Genomic DNA, 18,893 nt, shown 5'->3' with positions numbered 1-18,893 from the left:
TTAAAAGGAACTGATAACCTCAAAATTTTCACTAATTTGGATTCTCACTAACAAATTCCAAATTGAAAATACTCAAGGTTAGTTCATAAAACAATACATGTGTATATGTTTCAGTACTTATAAAACCCTGAATACATTTAATCAGCTATAATATGTTCTTTTTTTTTTTTTGGTCTTGAACTCACTATGTAGTCCAGGCTGCCTTCAAACTCATGGCAATCCTCCTTCCTCAGCCTCCTAGGTGCTGGGATTATAGGTGTGTGCTATCATGCCTGGCTTCTACTTTCTTTTCTTACCCTGATAGCTTTTTTTTTTAACTGCAAATAAAACATACAAAATATGCTTTTCCTTTTTATCTCATTTCCAAGTATAACTTCAACTTAAGTAAAAGCATATTTCTTGGGTAGGTACCAATTTTAGAACACCAAGGATAAAGACAAACTTAATTTTTCATAAGTGTTTTTAAAAAATTGATATATTTTACAAAGTGCAAAATGCTCATAAAAATATTGAACTTAAAAGATTATTAACAACCAACTACCTGATTTCCTTGGGTGAAACACATCAGTCATGGCTATTAACTACTGATGAGTAAGGTTTAATGACTTCATCAGTGCTTTTCCACCACTATATAGACAGAAATAACTCAAGAATTCCATTAGTTTTTTTTTTTCTTTTCTTTTCTTTTCAAGAAACATGGTCTTGCTGTGTTGCTAAGGCTGGCCTCAAACTCCTGGGAGCATGTGATCCTCCTGAGTAGCTGTGAGGATTGGTGTGCACTGACCACACCTGACTAGAGTCATCTTAGTTTTCAATCCTATTATTGCTATTGATATCCTACTTGCCAATATTTTTTCCTCTGCAGATCAAAATTTTCTGATTGGATATAGGAAACCATAACATTAAACCATACCTTGTTCACTAGGTTCTGACTGAGACTTTCTGACAGTAAGATCCAGAGGTGAGTCTTGGTCAGCCATGAGAAGTTTGCTGAGCACAGGGTTCTGAGTAGTTGCAGCCGTGGGAGAGGTGGTGACTGGAGATGCTTTCGGCAGGCTTTGGTTCTTTGTGCTATTGGGCTGGCTGGGGTCCTGAGTAGAGCTATTTTTTGAGGTATATTCAGCAGCAAATTGTTGGATCATTCGCTGCATGATCTCACGGGCCACTAGGGGAATATTGGGGTTGGAGACCCAGGGACTGTCTGTAAACAAAGATTTATTTACTTTTAAAGTGGGACAATGTACTTAAAGAAAAATCTTTCAAGAAAACATAAGATTTCATTATTTTTATAATGCAATACCCTAAAATTATCCCCATTTGATTTACACTCTCAACCTCTAACCTTCTGAGCTCTAGATTTCTGAAAAAACAATTTGGGGGAGGCAGGGTACCGGGGATCGAACTCAGGTCCTTGGGCTTGCAAGGCAGGCCACCAAACCGCTGAGCTACATCCCAGCCCCCTAGATTTCTGAAATTTTTCATAAAAATATTTCTAAACATCTCTCTATGATCATGAAATTAAATAAAGGGATACATAGTATGTAGCCTATGGACAAGAATTACTTACCTGATATAGAAACCCCTAAGCCTTTCTCTTATGAATTAAGTACTCCCCTTTTACCACCTACAGTCACATCAGGTTTCCTCTAGATTTTTCCTCTTAAATTTTTGAAGAATGGGTTATCGTGACTACTTAATTTACTGCCTATTAAAGATACACAGCATAACAAGGTCATAAAAAGAGAATAATTTAAAGATCCATGATAGGCTGGGACAGTGGTCATCACATTTCAATTGTTCATCAGGATCATTTTGGGACCTTGAAAAGACAGACTGCTGGGTCCTACACCCAGAGTTTCCAATTCAGTAGTTCTATAGGAGGCTCAAGGACTGGCATTTCTAACAAACTGCTAGATACTACTTGTCTGGGAAACACAATTTTTTAATACTTGAGCTAGAGTTTAAATGCCAAATCTCGAAAGCTGAAGAAAAACCACATACTTGCTTTATTTTTTTAAGCTGTAGTAATGATCAAACCCAGGAGCACACCCATCACACCCTAGCCCTTCTCATTTTGAGACTGGGCTTAAAACTTGTGATCCTTCCTGCCTCAGCTTTCCCACTAGGTGGGATTGCACACATGCGCCACTGTACCCAGCTCCATGAGTGTTTTAGTATACACTGCTACCTATTAACTGGGCAGCCAATGAAGTAATGAAATAAACACCTAAGTTTTCAATGCTTATTTTAAAATAAGACCACATGAACTCATAAATGTTTAGAACTGAAGGAGATCTTAAAATTCAAATGAGGTAAGATAAAGAAAAGTGCCTTGTATAAATACACTATTCATACATTTCTATAATTACCTCATTGGCCTACCAGAGATGAAGCTTCCTGAGGGCACAGACTATTATTTATTTACTTTTGTATGCCTTGTCTTGCCTGGTATGAAGTATGTATTCGATTTATTTCAGTAATAAACAAAACAGTCAAATATAGTCCTTTTAAAAAGACCAAAAAATATGATCTAAAGAGTAAATAGCCTCTACAAATTTGTAGATGGTATCAATAAACTCAAATAAAATACTTCCTTCTATTTTAATACTGGACCTATGTCCTTGACTCTGCACCATACTCTGTCCTTTATTAATAAAGTTATCAGAAAACCTCGCTTACATGGGCCTTTTTTAAAAAAAGGATTAGCTATAAAAGGCAAATATCCACAGTATTTTAGAGGTGAGGAACTTAAAGAGGTTGACTTATAAAGTTACACATTTGGTTTTTATTATTACTAAAACCTAAGATGTCTGTAATAAGTCAATTAACAAAATGTCACAGGACTCTTAATAATTTATCCTTTCTCCCCAAAAAGTCAACATTAAATACCAGAAGATACACATAATGTTAATTCTGTAAAGTTTAATGAGGTTTACTCTATAAATAATAATGCTTCTGTACTATTAAGAAGTATGTATAATCCTAAATTTTGTCTTTATTAAAGAAATCATATTAAGAGTCTATATATATATAGAGTGAGAATCCAAAGGTAAAATTAGGTGAGATTCAGAAGTTCCAGACAATAATTCTTCAAATGTTTCAGTAAACATTTTAGCTATATTGCTTTTTAAATATTTCTATCCAATGAATTTTTTCGTTAATAGTTATTTAACTTTCTAGTTAAGATCCATTTTTCTCCTATACAGCATGCAATCCCCACATGAAATACTGTATAAAATTTTAAGGTATCAGTGGTATCTTTCTCCCTGGAGACTATGTAATACAGTGGACCCTCGAGTTACGATTGGCCTGACATATGAATGACTTGGGTTACAACCAGAGTTTAAGTTTTAACTTATGACCAAAGACTTGAACTACGATCCAAATGCCAGCCACTTGTGCTTCCAGATGGTCTCAGACACAGATTTAACCCTTAAAGAGTTCTGGAAGGACCATTACAACAACCTTTTCTGTGTGAAGTTAACTGAGAAATCCTGGGCCAATGTCTAAGGATACTGACATCTGCCTGGAAGAGTGATCTAAAAGAGAGACTTTGAAGGCAACTGACCAGCCCTAGGGAATGAACTGAGTTCATAAGAAAAGGGGTCCAGCGAAAAGAGGAAAATGTCTAAACAGGGAGCAAAATGAAATAATTTATAAGATATCTGTGTTCAGTATGAATACATACCATTAAAGAACTTTGTGGTAAGTGAAAGATTTTAGGATGACGACCATAAACTGCTACCTTTAAATGACCACAGTATTATCTGGCTCTATCAGCCCAATGAGTAACACAATGAGAAAAAATACTCAGTTTTTATGAATGACATCTCTACTATTTAAATTTCTCTTTTGAAAGTTTCTTCAATGCATTGTTGTACTTAAGAAACAAATTCTATAAACATATCCTTACCCAGGGAAACATGTACAACTAAATCAAATAAAATCAACAAATGAGATCAGAATAAAATTACAGAAAAATATATCACAGCCATTGGCACATTTTAAAATACAGATTTAACTTTTAGGTAAGTATATAATTTTTTAACACTAGGGACAAAACAAGCTAAGAATTGGATTAAGATGGTATACAATACTATTTGTAAATTAGAATTTGTTATAGAGTCCCTATTACTAAAGCCTACTTCTACTGCATCTACGTTATCTACTTGGCTATCCAAAAGCTCTGCACACCAGTAGTTAAAATACACAATATAGGCAAGGCGTGGTGGTGGCACGCCTGTAATCCCAACACTCCAGAGGCTGAGGCAGGAGGATCACTGTGAGTTTGAGACCAGCCTGAGCTACATAGTGAGTTCCAGGTCAGTCTCTACATAGTGAGACCCTGTCTCCAAAAAAAAACCCCTAAATAAATAAATTACACACGCACACACAATACACACACACACACACACACACACACACATATACACACACATATATATATAATTATTTGGATACAAAGGGCTAACACAAGGTCCTGAGTTCAATCCCTGGTACCAAAAAAACAAAAAACTCTTCTAATTTCAATCATTTTAGATGGGTTACTCAAACATACAATATTCTCTTCAGACTACTGTCATCTCCCTGGACTTAGATCATTTTTAGTACTCAATTGAAGAATATAAATGTCCATCTTGGTAATACTTCCAAAAGGATTAATAAAGCAATCAAAAACAATATTTATATATAAGGCAAGAGAAAAGGAATTTTCCTATTCTAAGGAAATAGCCCCCCCCACACTTTTTTGAGAATATTATGCTAATCTATCAACAGATAAAAATTTCAAAGGATTCCCATCTCTTAAAAATCTATCCTTAAACTGGTGGGTGTGGTGGTCCATGCCTGTAATTGCCACACTAGGGAGCTGAGGCAAGAGGATCACTGAGAGTTTCAGGGCAGTCTGGGCTCCATAATGAGTTCAAGAACAACCTTAACTACATAGCAAGACTTTCTAGGAAACAAACAAACAAACAAAAAACCAAAACAAAACAGAAAAAAACTGCCCTAAGGCTCTGTACTCTTCCACATGTACTTCTTTTCCTATCTTTAATTGGCCTGCACTCACTCTGCCAAGCATGCCTTCTTTTTCCTATCTTTAATAAATGTAAAACCTTGCTACCTTTTGTGCTTGTTTTCACTAGTTCTTTGTTTAGGACAAGTATCTCAGAACTTCTAGAAGGATCCCATGACACCCCCAACCCCTGTTAACATAGTTTTGGCAACATGAGCCAGGGGATAAATCCAGGCCCACCTGAGCTGTATGAAGAAAAAAGACCACCCTCTCCTGTGAAGCTCTACAAGACCTGGGAGGCTCCTCTTCAAGAAGCAAGACTCCAGTACTGCTCTGAATGCAAGCTAAGTAGAGTCATTAATGACTCTTAAACCGACTTAAATAGGCACCTATATCATAACTGTTTTTACTTAGATCCATAGTGAGTCTGTAAACTTGCAAGGAAGGCTACAACTTTCAGTCTCTGTATCTAATGTCCTTCTTTGCCATACTTTCTCCTCCACAGAACGCACAGAAATCCCCAATAGCTACATCCATCAGAGTTTACCATTTCAGATACACCAGGGAATATTCCGCTCCTTCTCATATTTGGGCTGCACGACTAGTAGAAATAAATGTTCATTTAAGGCTTCAGATGGTGAATGAGACTACAGCCAATGAGTCTAGACAAATTAACCAAGTTTTCTCCCAATGAACATGCAGCTCAACAGTTCTTTATATTTGGGCTCTCTTTTCTCATGGTTTTATGACCATTTCTTCTCACCCCAGCTGGGAAAAATCACAAGGTAGTGGAGAGAACACAATCCCCAGCAGGTAGGGCCAATAGCCCTTTCAGCTGGAAGTAGTTATATGAAGACAGAGACCACCACAACCTCAGCAACCCACAAAGAATTATGGATCTTTGTCTCTCAGGGAAAACTGAGGCAAGAGATCAGACACAGTCAGCCAACTAGGCAAGTAGTTATGACCTATCAGGCACAGATATATAGGACACATGTGTCTAAGCCCTGCACTTGGACTCAATCACAGAAACTTCAATACTTTTAGCATGAAATCAAACAGGTTTTTCATGAGAGCCTAGATTTGATGTCAGAATGGAGGATCCAAAAAATGGCAGCATTAACCTTGTTTGTGGCCACTGTAAATTCTTTCAGTAGCCTGTTTTGCACTCAACAGTGTATTTCTTTTCCTACTTTAGTTGGCCTGCACTCACTCTCGAGAGCGTACTTCTTTTTCTATCTTTAATAAATATAAAACCTCACTTTAAAAAAAACCAGATCTACCTTGAGACCAATTTCAAGGTAAGAATTCCTCCTCCATGGTTACATGTCTGAAAGTTTTAACTTCTAAATAATAAAGCTTAATGAGAACTTTAATTTACTATATTTCTCTATCATAAAGGGATGGGACTAAGAGAACTAAGAATTTCTCTGTAGGAATCTGTTTATTTATAAGTGACCTTATTTAACAACTCCGAAACAAAAAAACAGGCTGGGTGAGATGGCCCGCACTCAGAAGGAAAGCTAAGGCAGGAAGACTGCCATGAGACAGAGGCCAGCCTGAGCTATTTAAAAAAAAAAAAAAAAAAAATCAAAGGGGGTATATGTGTGTATGTGTGGGGGAAGGATGAGAAGTGGTTCTCCATGTACTTGATATGATCAGAATATATGGTATTTAATTTTTTAAAAAATGTATTGCAGTAAAAGACATTAGGTCCCCTTGATTTGAACACACTTATCCCATCATTCTTGCTACTTTCTGAATCAGTTTTAGAACCTCTTCTGTGGCTATCTTTTTATAAGGTATGCTGGAAAAGCAGGCTTGTAAAAAAAATTAGTGTGTCCTTACCTGCCTGATTCATGAATCTGGCACCATGAGACGTTGGCTTTTCCCTAAAGTTAAAGTTAAAAGTTCTGAATCAGCTGAGAAAACTGAGGTAGCCATAAGAGAGCAACTGAACACATTCACAAAAGAAGACTTTCAGAATTGCTCCAGAAAGCAACAAGAATGAAGATAGGGCTGGGGATTTAGCTCAGTGGTTCTGCTGCCTGGCTGCCTGCCTTGCAAGCACAAGGACCCAAATCGATCCCCAGGACCAAAACAAAAACAAAAACAAAAAAAAACCACAAAACAATAGAATAAATGTGGTTGTTTGAAGCAAGGGAGAGTATTCTGAGGGGTTTAATGGCAGTGCCTTTTACTGTAATACTTCAAAAAATTTAAACACTCACTATATGGTTCGATCACACTTTGTAAATTAGGGAGAATAGTACTTTTCAAGTAACAGAGCGTTTTATAATAACATGCTACATTGATAACTATGTATTTCTCAAAGCTATAAAGATACTTCAACTGATAGAACCTACTAGTCAGTCACTTACACCTTAAATGTGAATTATTTTAATAAAACAATCAAATGTTTATAAAACTAAGGAAATGACTACTTTGAACATAATTTTGGAATTCAGGGCCTTTTAAATGATAATGTGACCTGGGAGACTCAGATGGGAGACTTATGCCTGAACTAAGTAAATAGTTAAGTAAGGACATACTAAAACATGAGATTTTGCCTAGAGGAATAATGGAAGAAGAAACAAACAGAAATGTGCCCCCCAAAACAATAATTTATGCACTTCTTAATTTAGTGTGATACTTCACCTCATACTGTTTTTCGAGAATACTCATCACATGAAGCAGAAGTCTAGCTGTTATATGAATGAAAATAATTCATTGGAATCAGACTTTTAAAGAGTATAGTGAAAATATACCTTTCAAACTTTAGAAAGAAGGCAATTCTCAGAAAAATTGATGTGTAACTAGAACATACAAAGACATATTAAAGAAAATGAGATCTATGAGTCAGCTACAGATTAAGAACATTCAAGATTACTGGGGGCTTGTAGGAAACAAGAATTTTATTAATAATTTCTATCTTGGAAGTAAAAGAAAAGTCTAACTTAAGAATTCAAATCCAATGAGAATTAATTTTTTGAAAAGTAAAAAACTGTTCACTGGAATGGATAGTGAAGGGAACTTTACTAATGGTTAATAGTAATTATGCCTTACGTAAAGAGGAAAGAACTGAATGTCTCCATGAAGAATTTCTAAGTCCTAAAACACTGTGACTAGAGAGGCCTCTTTACCTTTTAAAAGAAATGTAGCCAGGTGTGGTGGCTGAAGGAGGATTGCAAGTTGAAGGCCAGCCTGAGTAACTTAACAAGATCCTGCAGCAAAAAGGAGGGAAAAGCGGGAGTGAGGCACCTGGGGATGTCACTATGTGGTATAGTGCTTGTCTAACATGTGCAAGGCCCTGGGTTCAATCCCTACTATGCAATAACAGCAGCAGCAGCAACAGCAATAGTAACAGTACCAGTAAATAAATAAAACAAAAAAAAACAAAACCAAAAACAGAAGTAAGAGCACACAAGTTTAAAAGATAAAATGGAAAAACCCCAAAGGTAGAGCTAATTAAATGTCACCTGAAATGTATGGTGACAAGTTTTATTATGAGTTTACCTTAATTTTAGTAATTAAAAAAATTTTAGTGAAATATGACTATATCTAGAAGAAAATGCTTCCAAATGTAACTAAGATATAACTATATCTTTTCTCCAAATAAAATATCAGGTTGAAGTTACTGAAATTTTATATTTATCATTGATTTAAATAGTCACTTTATATTTTTAAAACTTCAAACAAAACACAGAATTCCTAAGAACTTAACATTTTCACTTTCATAATAATTTCCTGAACTATTTAAAACTCACCATATCTTCAAAGTTAAAGGTGAGGGGACAGGAATTGCTTTAACTCTATTCCAAATTTAACATTATCAAAAGAATACAGCAGAAAAATATAAAGAGTATCATCAATAAAGAAAATATTTTTAAGAACACTTTTTAAAATGACAATTTAAGGAGATAAATACAAGACTAGCAGAAGCTAAATGTCATTCTTTACTGAAACCAACCTTTTCTATAAAAGACTGCATTGAGGAACTCTTCTGCTTGCCTCTCGAATCGAATGATTTTTGCTTGCTCTTGTTTAAGCAGAGCTTCTTGCCCAGCTCCCGAAGCTGGTTCATCCAGGCGGACTAAGTGTCCCTGTAAAAATATTTGGTGAAATATTTGTACAAAAAATTCTCCCCTTTCAAAATAAAAATCACAGATGCACAATTAAAGACAATAAAAACATGAGTTTAATATAATTAAATTTTAAACAAGAAAATTTATCTGCACAAAGTATAAAAGCAAAATGAAAATAAACTTATAATTTAGGTGGATTTTATCCATGTTTTTCAATTAAGAGTTCTGTTCATGCATGTCTGTAATCCCAGCACTCGGGAGGCTGAGGCAGGAGGATCACTGTGAATTCAAGACCAGCCTAGGCTACATAGTGAGTTCAGGTCAGTCTGAACTACATAGTGAGACCCCGTCTCAAAAAACCAAAAAGAGTTCTGTTCAGAATTAACGGGTAAACTAAACTACTTGAGGAAATATTTCCTTGAGCATTCAAATATACTTGTTCACAGACAAATCAATTCAGACAGAATGTTTTAAGGATTAAAAATTTTTTTAAATCTCAAGTATCACTTCTGAGGATCATGTTTGTCCTTCTAGTATAAGTTCTATTTCTTTCTAGACACAAATCGTAAACATTTTGAAAGGACTACCATGAAGGAAAATCCAAAAAGAATATACTGTGTATCCCATTATGTAATTCTGTTCCTAGGTTACCGTTTTACAAACAGTAACTCTCAATCCTTTAATGGACTGTAAAATTAACAGGTAAAACTAGCCCACTAAAAAAAGGGCATTAAAAAATAGAATGTGTTGCATGTTCTAAGTATAAACCTTTCAATATCTTTTGTTGTAATATTCATATACTGGAACATGTTTACACATAAAATGTGCACCAATATGTTTCTCTGCTTAAAAAGTTCCAAAATGATACAGTAAAATTATCCAAAAGACTGCAAGCATCTACTCCCAGACTGCAGATATACTTTATTAAGTGGACAATACCTTCCACTTATTTTCACTCCTCTATTAAGTAAACAAGTGACTATTACAGAAAATAAGTGCATAAAGCAAAGTACACCTCATATAATTTACTTCAAATCACTGCAATGTATAAATTCATGCATTTATATTCATCATGAAAAACATAAATGTTCTCTAGATAAGCAAATAGGAAATACTTTGCCGCAGTAAAAAGGAAATTAAATAGGAAGTGAAAGCATGTTACAATCCACAAGTAATTTCTTCAAAAACTTTAAGCACACCTACTTATACTTCTATATAAGACGCAGGAAGTTTGTTGCGATTTTCAAAGTATTTTATGTCTTTTAAACAATGAGAACCATTACAAATGTTATTTGCCAATAGCCTCTAAAGAACAGGCTAAACAAAGTAATTTTTAAAGAATGAATCATAAAACAGTGTAACTTTGATATAAATTTAACACTTACAGGAGTGAGAAAACGGGCATCAATTAGGGTCCAATAAAGCCCTTAATTATACTACACTTTAGTACCATTTCATTGTTAACTGCTTTTTTTTTCCCCCAGTACTGGAGATGGAACTTCAGGACCTTGTTCTTGTGCAGCAGGCGTGGTGCCACTGAACTAAATCCCTGACCCTTATTTACTGGTTTTTAAAGTGAGACATTACGCGGCATAAAATATACTTGTACTTAATTTCTTTATTCAACAATCAGATCAAGTCTAACACCGAACAACGTTATCTATACATTACTTAAAACTTAATGTATTTGGGCTACCTTCTAATCTGAAGCAACACAACCAGGCAACCAGCTGAGCACTTGCTAAGCAGGTATTCACATGTTCTTTCTTGAATCAAATAATCATCAATTATATCAATCTGGATTCTGAAATATATGGATCACTAAGTTGATTTGTATCAATTATAGTCACAAATACTTGTTTTGCTTTTAGACACTTTGCCTTGAGATATGATTTACCCACCATACAATTTACCCACCTGATAAAAAATTCATTGGTTTTTATTCACATTTGTAAATCACTGTCACCAGAATCTAATTTGAGATCATTTTCTTACACCCAAAAGAAACACTGTAGCCACTGATACTCAACCGCTCTACTCCAACCTGCACCCAACAATGGGCAGCCACTATACTACTATACTAACTTTCTGTAGGTGTCTATTTTGCACATTCACGTCAACAGAATCACATCTGTTTTAATGTAACGCTTTTTTCCTGTTTTTAAAGTATTTATGTATTATAGCACTCATCAGTACTTACCTGCTTTTAGTGGCATATGAACATTCATTTATACCAGTATGCCACATTTATCCACTCATCTGTTCAACATTTGGGCTGTTTCCACAGTATGGCTATGAGTAACACTTTTGTACAAATTTTTTATGGTATGTATTTTCATTTTTCTCAGATATATACTTGGGAACAGAACTTCTGGGTCACATTATCTATGTTTAACATTTTGAGGTGGTAACCATTTTCTAAAGCAGCTGTGCCACTTTGTATTCTCAACAGCATTGTATAAGGGTTCTAATTTCTCCACTTATTCATGAAATTATTTTTGATTACAGTCATCTTAGTGTATGAGAAGTGGTTATCTCATGGTTCAGATTTGTATTTTCCTGATGACTGATGATGCTGAGCTTCTTTTCAGATGCTTAGTGGTCATGTGAATACATTCTTTGAAGAAGTATCTGTTCATATCCTTTCCCCATTTTAAAACTGGGTTATTTGTTGTTGAGTTGTAATTTCTTTTTGGCACTGGGGATTGAACTTGGGTCCTTGTGCTTGTGAGGCAGGCAGTGGAGCCACTAAGCTAAATCTCTGGCCCAAGTTGTAATTTCTTTTAAGACAGGGTCTTCCTACACAGGCCAGACTGTCTTCAATCTCACAGTGATACTCCTGTCTCAACCTCTCAAGTGCTGGGATTACAGGTGTGCACCACCATGCCAGGCCTGAGTTGCAAGAATTCTTGACATACCCTGATACAAGTACCCAATTAAGTATATGGCTTTCAAATATCTTCTCCCATCCTGTGAGCTTTCTCATTATTTAATTTATGGCACTGTTAATAGTACAAGTTTTTAATTTTAATGAATTCGTTTGTTTTCTTTGATCATATATATTTGATGTTACATCTAAAAAATGTGGCTAACTCAAGGTCAAAAAGACTTATTCCTATGTTTTCTTATAAGAGTTTTATACTTGTATGACTTTCAGGTCCATGGTCCATGTCAATTTTTGCATATGCTATATAACGTCTAACTTCACTTGTCTTCCAAGTAATCAGTTCTAGTGCTTTTTGTATGTTAGATTATTTTCCCTACAGGATTGTTTCGGGATCCTTGTCAAAAATTCTTAACTTTTAAATCTGGAATTCAGTTTTTATCTATTCTTATGCCAGTACCCCCATTTTCTTTTTATCAGTGTAGTTTGGTATTATGTTTTTAAATTGGGAGTGAATTATTCAATTTATTCTTTTACAAAGTTAGTTTGGCTACTAGAGAGTCTCTTGACTTTTAATACAAGTTTTAGGATCAGCTGGTCAATCTCTGCAAAGTCATCAGCTGGGATTCTGATGGAAAATGCACTGAATCAGTTTATCAAGTCAGAGGTAATGTCATTTTAATATCAAATTTTTCTGATCCACAAACATGGGATGTCTCATGTATTTGCTTTCTGTCAGCAATGTTCTGTAATTTATAGTTTGCCAGTCTTACATTTCTTCTATTTATTTCTAAATATTTTCTTTTTGATGCTACTATAAATGGAACTTTCTTAATAATGTATTTTCCACTGCTTAGTTTCTAGAATAACAATGCTATGTGTATTCTACACTTTGAATTCATTTATTAACTTTAATAGTATTTGTAGACCATGTATAAACAGAGATAATTTTATTTTCTTTTTTTGCAATCTGGATGACATTTTATTGCCTAAGTGCCTTTGGTTAGAATCTCCTAAACAATGTTAAACAGAAGTGGTGAGTACACAGTCCTGTCTTGTTCCTGATCTTAGGAGGAAGCTGTTCGGTTTGCCTTTTTGTTTTTTTGAGACAAAGTCTCAGTATGTAGTTGAGACTGACCTGAAACTGACTATGTGGCCCAGGCTGGTCTTGAACTCACAGCGATCCTCCTGAGTGCTGGGATTACAGGCGTGGGCCAGCACACCCAGCTCGGTTTGCTATTAATATGATTTTTTTTAAAGTGCATGTTCTGCAGTACATAAAGTTTACATTTATCTTAGTGAGTACATACATGTACTCAACATTATCTTGATTCTTTTTATTCCTTCTTACTCCTCTCCATCTCATCCCTTTTCCTCATTTTCACATTTTTAAATTTCATATTTGCAACAACAGTGATTACACTCATTGTATTTCATACATATACATGATGCTTCTTAAACCTTTTTATGCTCCCTTCTCCTCCCCTGCTCTTCTGACCCTGGGTCTCTTGGACCACTTCCATTTGCAAAAGATGTCACTGATTCCTTTAATCAATTTTTTATTTTGCTCTTTATTTTGTATTTTGCATTATTCAAATGAAAGAAATCATGTAGTATTTAAACTTGTGCTGGATTTATTTAATTTAACGTAATCCAGGTGAATCCATTTTCCTAGAAATTTCTCAAATTTATTCTTCTTTATAGCCAAATAGTAATAGATGCATTTTCTTTATCCTTTGATCTGTTGATGGACATATTGGATGCTTCCACAACTTAGCTATTATGAATCGTGCTGTTATAAACATGGTATGCATATACTGCTATAATATAATGTCTTTAACCCTTTCAGGAAGATACCTAGAGGGGAGTATCTGGGTCAAATGGAATTTCTAGTTTTAGTTTTTTTCTTTTTTGTTACCAGGGATCAAACTCAGGACCTTGCACTTGTGAGGCAGGCGGGGCACCACTGAGCTAAATGCCCAGCCCCAGTTTTAGGTTTTGTTAGAAATCTTTAAACTGATTTCCATTAAGGGTTGTATTAATTTACATTCCCATCAAGAGTTCTTTTTCACCACAACCACCACAGAATTTATTATTTGATTTCTTGGTGACTGCCACTCTTTCTGATGTAAGATGAAATCTTAGTGTTGGTTTAATTTGCATTTTTCTAGTGACCAGAGATGTTCAACATTTCTTTTCATATGTTTATTGGCCATTTGTGCTTCTTCTAAAAAATGTCTATTCATTTCACTTGCCCATTTTTTAAATGGGTCTTTTATTTTGGGTGGTCTCATTCTTTTTTGAGATCTTTACATATTCTAGATATTATTCCTCTGAGGAAAAACTGACAATTTTTCCCCATTCTGTAGGTTTTCTCTTCACTCTGTTGACTGTCCTTTGCTGTACAGAGTTTTAAAAAATCTGATATTATGTTTAATTTGATGTAATTTTAATTTGATGTTATTTTGTGTAGCTCAGCTTGAAGAAGTTCCCTTCTATTCTTAGTTTGTTGGTTACCTTTTTTTTTTAATCAAGAAATGGTGGGGCCAGGGATTTAGCTCAATGGTGCCACAGCCTGCCTCACAAGTTCAAGGTCCCAAATTTGATCACTGGTAACAAAAACAAACAGGTAGCTGATCTCGTCACATGATTTTTTGGAGGGTGTCAACTGAGATGATCATGTGGTTTCTGTAGTTTATTAATACATCATATTAAATTATTTGATTTTGAGGAGCTAACCTGACCTCACAATCCAGAGATAGATCCCACAAAGGTCATGGTGAATAATACTTATGTTTCCACATTTGGTGTTGAGAATTTTTCTGCTTTGCTATTCATAAGTTATATTGGTGTATATAGTTTTTCCTGTTTTTTTTGTATGGTACCGGAGATCAAACTCGGGACCTTGAGCTTGCAAGGCAGGTGGTAGCACCACTGAACTAAATCCCGGGCCCTCATCTATAGTTTTCTTATGATAATAGCTTCGTGGCTAAGTTTTTCCTCATAATTTGGAAATTTTTTGAAGAATTGGTATGTATTCTTTGAATATTTGGTAGAAGTCATCTGTGAAGATATCTGGTTTTGTCTTTGATGGAAGTTTAAAATTAATCAATTCAATCTCTTTACTCATTCTAGGTAGTATTAATTTCCTTGAGTTGCTTGTAACATGTGATCACAGCTTAAAACAGCAGAGATCTCAGACTTCTATAGTTCAGAATCCAAAATCAGATGTTACCAAGGCCATTCCCATTCTAAAAGCTATAGAAGCTCTTCCATGCTTCTTGCAGCTTCTGATGGTTGCTGACAATTTTTGGCACTCCTTGGTTTAAGACAGCAATGCCGAAACTCCAATCTTTGTCCCCGCTTTATATGGTATTTTCCCTTCAGTGAATCTGTGTTTCCAAGTGTCTCTATCCTTACAGGGGTGCCAGTCTTGGATTTAAGTCCCACCTTATTTAAAAATGACTTCATTTTAACTTGATTACATCTGCAAAGATGTAGCTGATTCACAATGTTGTTCAAGTCTTCCAAATCTTTGATGATCTACCTCTTTTTGGAAGGATACTGACATGTCTTGGTATTACTATTTAACTATCTAGTTCCTTTAATTCCATCTGTTAATTTTATGTATTTTTAGGAGCCTCTTGTTTGGTGCATAGGTAATTATGTCTTCCCGGTGGACTGGCTCATTTATCATTAGGAAATGTCCCTCTTTATTTCTAGTTCTTTTGTCAGTCTATTTCCCAAGCAGTGTGTAGCTTTTCATATTACATCTTGAAAGGTGCCCTGATTATGCAGTCTCTCTATCTAGGAGAGCTGACATTCTCTTTTTCTGATGCTAGTTAAAACTTCACGCTGACCTGTCTATAATGGCATCACACTATCCAGGTATTTAAGTTTCCACTATTTGTTGATCTATTGTTTTTGCCACACTCTGGGGCACAAATTGTTCCATAGTCTGGGCCAATAAAAGTGCAATGCTTCTGTAGGAATAGGCTGTAACAAGTGCTTGAGGCTTCCTCCACCTGACCCTAGAAAGGTTCTTCTTAGTTGTCTTTTACTGGTTAGAGGTCTGTCATTTTGTTTACTGCTCTTTACATGGAGCTATACCAGACTCTTTGTGGTGGGGGGTTCTGGGGATCAAGCTCGGGAACTTGTGCTTGTGAAGAGGGTGGCGGGACCACTGCAGACTCTTATTTTTTTTCATCACAAATATCTTCAACACCCTTAAACATGAGCTTTCTTCTACCTTTTTAAAATTCCATCTCATCAGTAGAATCTACATCCCATTTATTTTTTTTTTTTACAAAATGTAACTCATTTATACTTTTTAAAATTTTCAACTTTATCGCTACATGTTTGCAATACAGTGATTACATTCATCGTGGGCAGCTAGTATATGTATATAACACATTTTTTTGCCATTACCAGACATATGCAAGTCTTTATCAAGTTAATCAACATAAACACAGATTAATAGACCAAAACACACAATTATACTAAATCAAGGTACACTTTTAGATACACTGGCCAAAGCATGAGCTTTCTAAGCTCTGTTCCTAACAGCCCCCGTTGGGAAGAGCTGTAAAATGCTATGTTTTTATTTTGTGTTTGTTTTTTGAGACAGGGTCTCATTTTGTAGTTTAGGCTGGCCCTGAACTATGTGGCTCAGGCTGTCCTCCAAGGTAAAGCAATCCTTCTGCCTCAGCCTTCCTAGTGCTGCGATTATAGGCTTGCGCTACCATGCCTGGGTCAAACACTGTTTTTAAGACCTACTCTTCCCCATGGAAGAAGTTTTGAGCCACCTCACTGGAACCGTGGGCTGGAATGGTGCCACACATAATCTAAGAATGACACCTGTTGCTCTATGAGCAGGGTGTTAGGATAGTAGCCCATGTTCATATTGACTTGTCCCTCGTGGTATGCAATCTCTGCCCAATGAATGAGTTGGAGCTGGAGCAATTCAGTCCCACAATTCTCAGCACATTTTGCCTTGAGAAGAATTAAATTCTGAATAAAGGCTGTGTTGGGGAAGGATGCTTCAGTCATTTTGATTTCACATGCCTGGAAGAAAGCATCTCCAACATGACACATAATGCAAGATGCTCACTGCTGTTCAGTGAACTCTTCCTGTTCAGAATAGAGCTTCCTTTACCCAACCTGAGCTGAGTGAGGTGGATGAGAGTGGGTAACATGGCTCACATGCCAGATTCTTACTGTTCTCATTGAGATTTAAAGGCCAGTTTAGCTCTGTCTTGTTAATGCACCTGTCAGCCACGTGATGCCCTGGTAGCATTTCATGACTAGCTTGGATTATAGACATGTACAACCACCACTGGCAAGAAAATACACTTATAATTAGAACAGCATTATTATGCCTAGAAAGTACCTTAAATACAAGTAACAGCCTTAAAATACTCAGTCTTTTCTTTGTGTAATTGCTTTATATTTATCTAAGTAGAATTTAATGTGTGTCAATTTAAATTCTGTAAGTTATTCATGTAGTTCCCAGGTACTTGCTATTTTATGTTTTTGGAAAAGAGAGGGAAGGGAAGGTGAGGTAGGGGGAGACAAGGTAGGGGAGAGTGTCAGGGAGGAATTCTGTATATACAACATTCAGGATAAAGTGTAAACCATCTGTCTTCAGTTGCTATGCTTTCTGATAGTCTTACTAGTTTCTGCTGATTTTCCAATATCCATTTGAAAAATAATTTCTTTTAAGGGAATGTAGAAAGTAGTAGGGAGAGGTACAGGGAAAAAAGACCTACAGAAAGCCGCCGATGCTTTGTGATCTGACCACCCATCTTTCAAAGCTGAGGACACATCATCACCCCAAGCAAAGGATGAGATATAACAATGAGTGGATCAGGGGCCAGGGATTTAGCTCAATGGTGTTGCCAACTGCCCCATAAGCACAAGGTCCTGAGTTCATTCCCCAGTACAAAAAGTAAAAAAGTGGATCAGAAGCATCTTGTCCAATATTAAAGTTGTTTATTAAAAGCTTTTATAATATGCCCTTTTATACCTAATGTTACCCTTTACTACTGTTTTTTGGAAGAAATGGCAATAAAATATCAAAAAATTATTTTGAAATAAAATGTCTTGGTCTATTTTATGTTGCTGTAACAAAATACCTCAGCATGGATAATTTACAAAGAACAAAAATCTTCTGTTTTATAGTTCTGGAGGCTGGAAGCCCAAGATCGAGGCAATGGCATTTGATGTCAGGTCAGGACCTTTTTATTACATCCTCACATGGCAGAAAGCAGAAGAGTAAGAAAGCAAACAAACCCAACACTGACTGAAATCTCTTTCATAAGGGCCTAAAAGCCACTACCAAGAAAAGAGCCTCAATCACTTCTTAAAGCCTCTACTTGCTCATACTATTACACTGGCAATACCTCAATTTTGAAGGCGATACCTTCAAATTATACCAGAGTATTTACTGTATGGCAATGACAATGAAGCTTTTAGAGACCAAGTGCCAAACTGAAACCTCAAACCCACTTATTTATCATTAAGTAACAACACTGAAATTAAACCTGAACGCCGAGGTTTTAATTAAAAAAAAAAAAAATCAGCTCATACATTAACATATTGTCTTTAAAAAAAACTTAATAATACATGTGCCACAGGTTCACCACCATTGCTCTATGGTCTTCTCTACGACTTAAGTAGCTGTCTCTCTCTCTGAGGTACTAGAAATGCTACCAAAAGTTCTTCAGGTTTAATGGAAATGACACTGTAAAACACTAATGAGAGAAATTAAAGAGGACAGGAAAAAAAGTGAGATATACCAAGATAATAAACCGAAAGGGTACTGTTATGGTGGCAATTCTCTCCCAACCGACTATAGCTTCAGCCAAAATTCTAAAAGTTTTTTTTTTTTTTTTTTTTTTTTTTTTTTTTT

General features: G+C 35.6%; 1 protein-coding gene across 9 annotated transcripts in view; it reads right to left on the bottom strand.

The window, feature by feature from the left end:
- Lcor (ligand dependent nuclear receptor corepressor) overlaps nucleotides 1-18,893 on the bottom strand; it is a 139,782-nt gene that overhangs the window by 43,687 nt on the left and 77,202 nt on the right. For 5 of the 9 annotated variants that reach the window (XM_010618115.2, XM_010618109.2, XM_033761304.1 and 2 more), the window contains 2 exons: nucleotides 8,985-9,117; nucleotides 914-1,201 (listed from right to left, as the gene is read on the bottom strand). In XM_010618115.2, the coding sequence (XP_010616417.1) occupies nucleotides 914-1,151 (238 nt within the window). In that variant the 5' untranslated portion in view covers nucleotides 1,152-1,201; nucleotides 8,985-9,117. Of the gene's footprint in view, nucleotides 1-913; nucleotides 1,202-6,862; nucleotides 6,907-8,157; nucleotides 8,353-8,984; nucleotides 9,118-18,893 lie in introns of those variants that run through there. The other 4 variants (XM_010618110.2, XM_010618111.2, XM_010618113.3 and 1 more) reach the window with 4 other exon arrangements.

This window comes from Fukomys damarensis, unplaced genomic scaffold (genome assembly GCF_012274545.1).
Source record: "Fukomys damarensis isolate Sample0158 unplaced genomic scaffold, DMR_v1.0_HiC HiC_scaffold_8, whole genome shotgun sequence".
In the NCBI taxonomy this organism is placed as follows: domain Eukaryota; kingdom Metazoa; phylum Chordata; class Mammalia; order Rodentia; family Bathyergidae; genus Fukomys; species Fukomys damarensis.
Note: the sequence above shows the minus strand (reverse complement) of the source record. Positions and strands in the feature narration are given on the sequence as shown.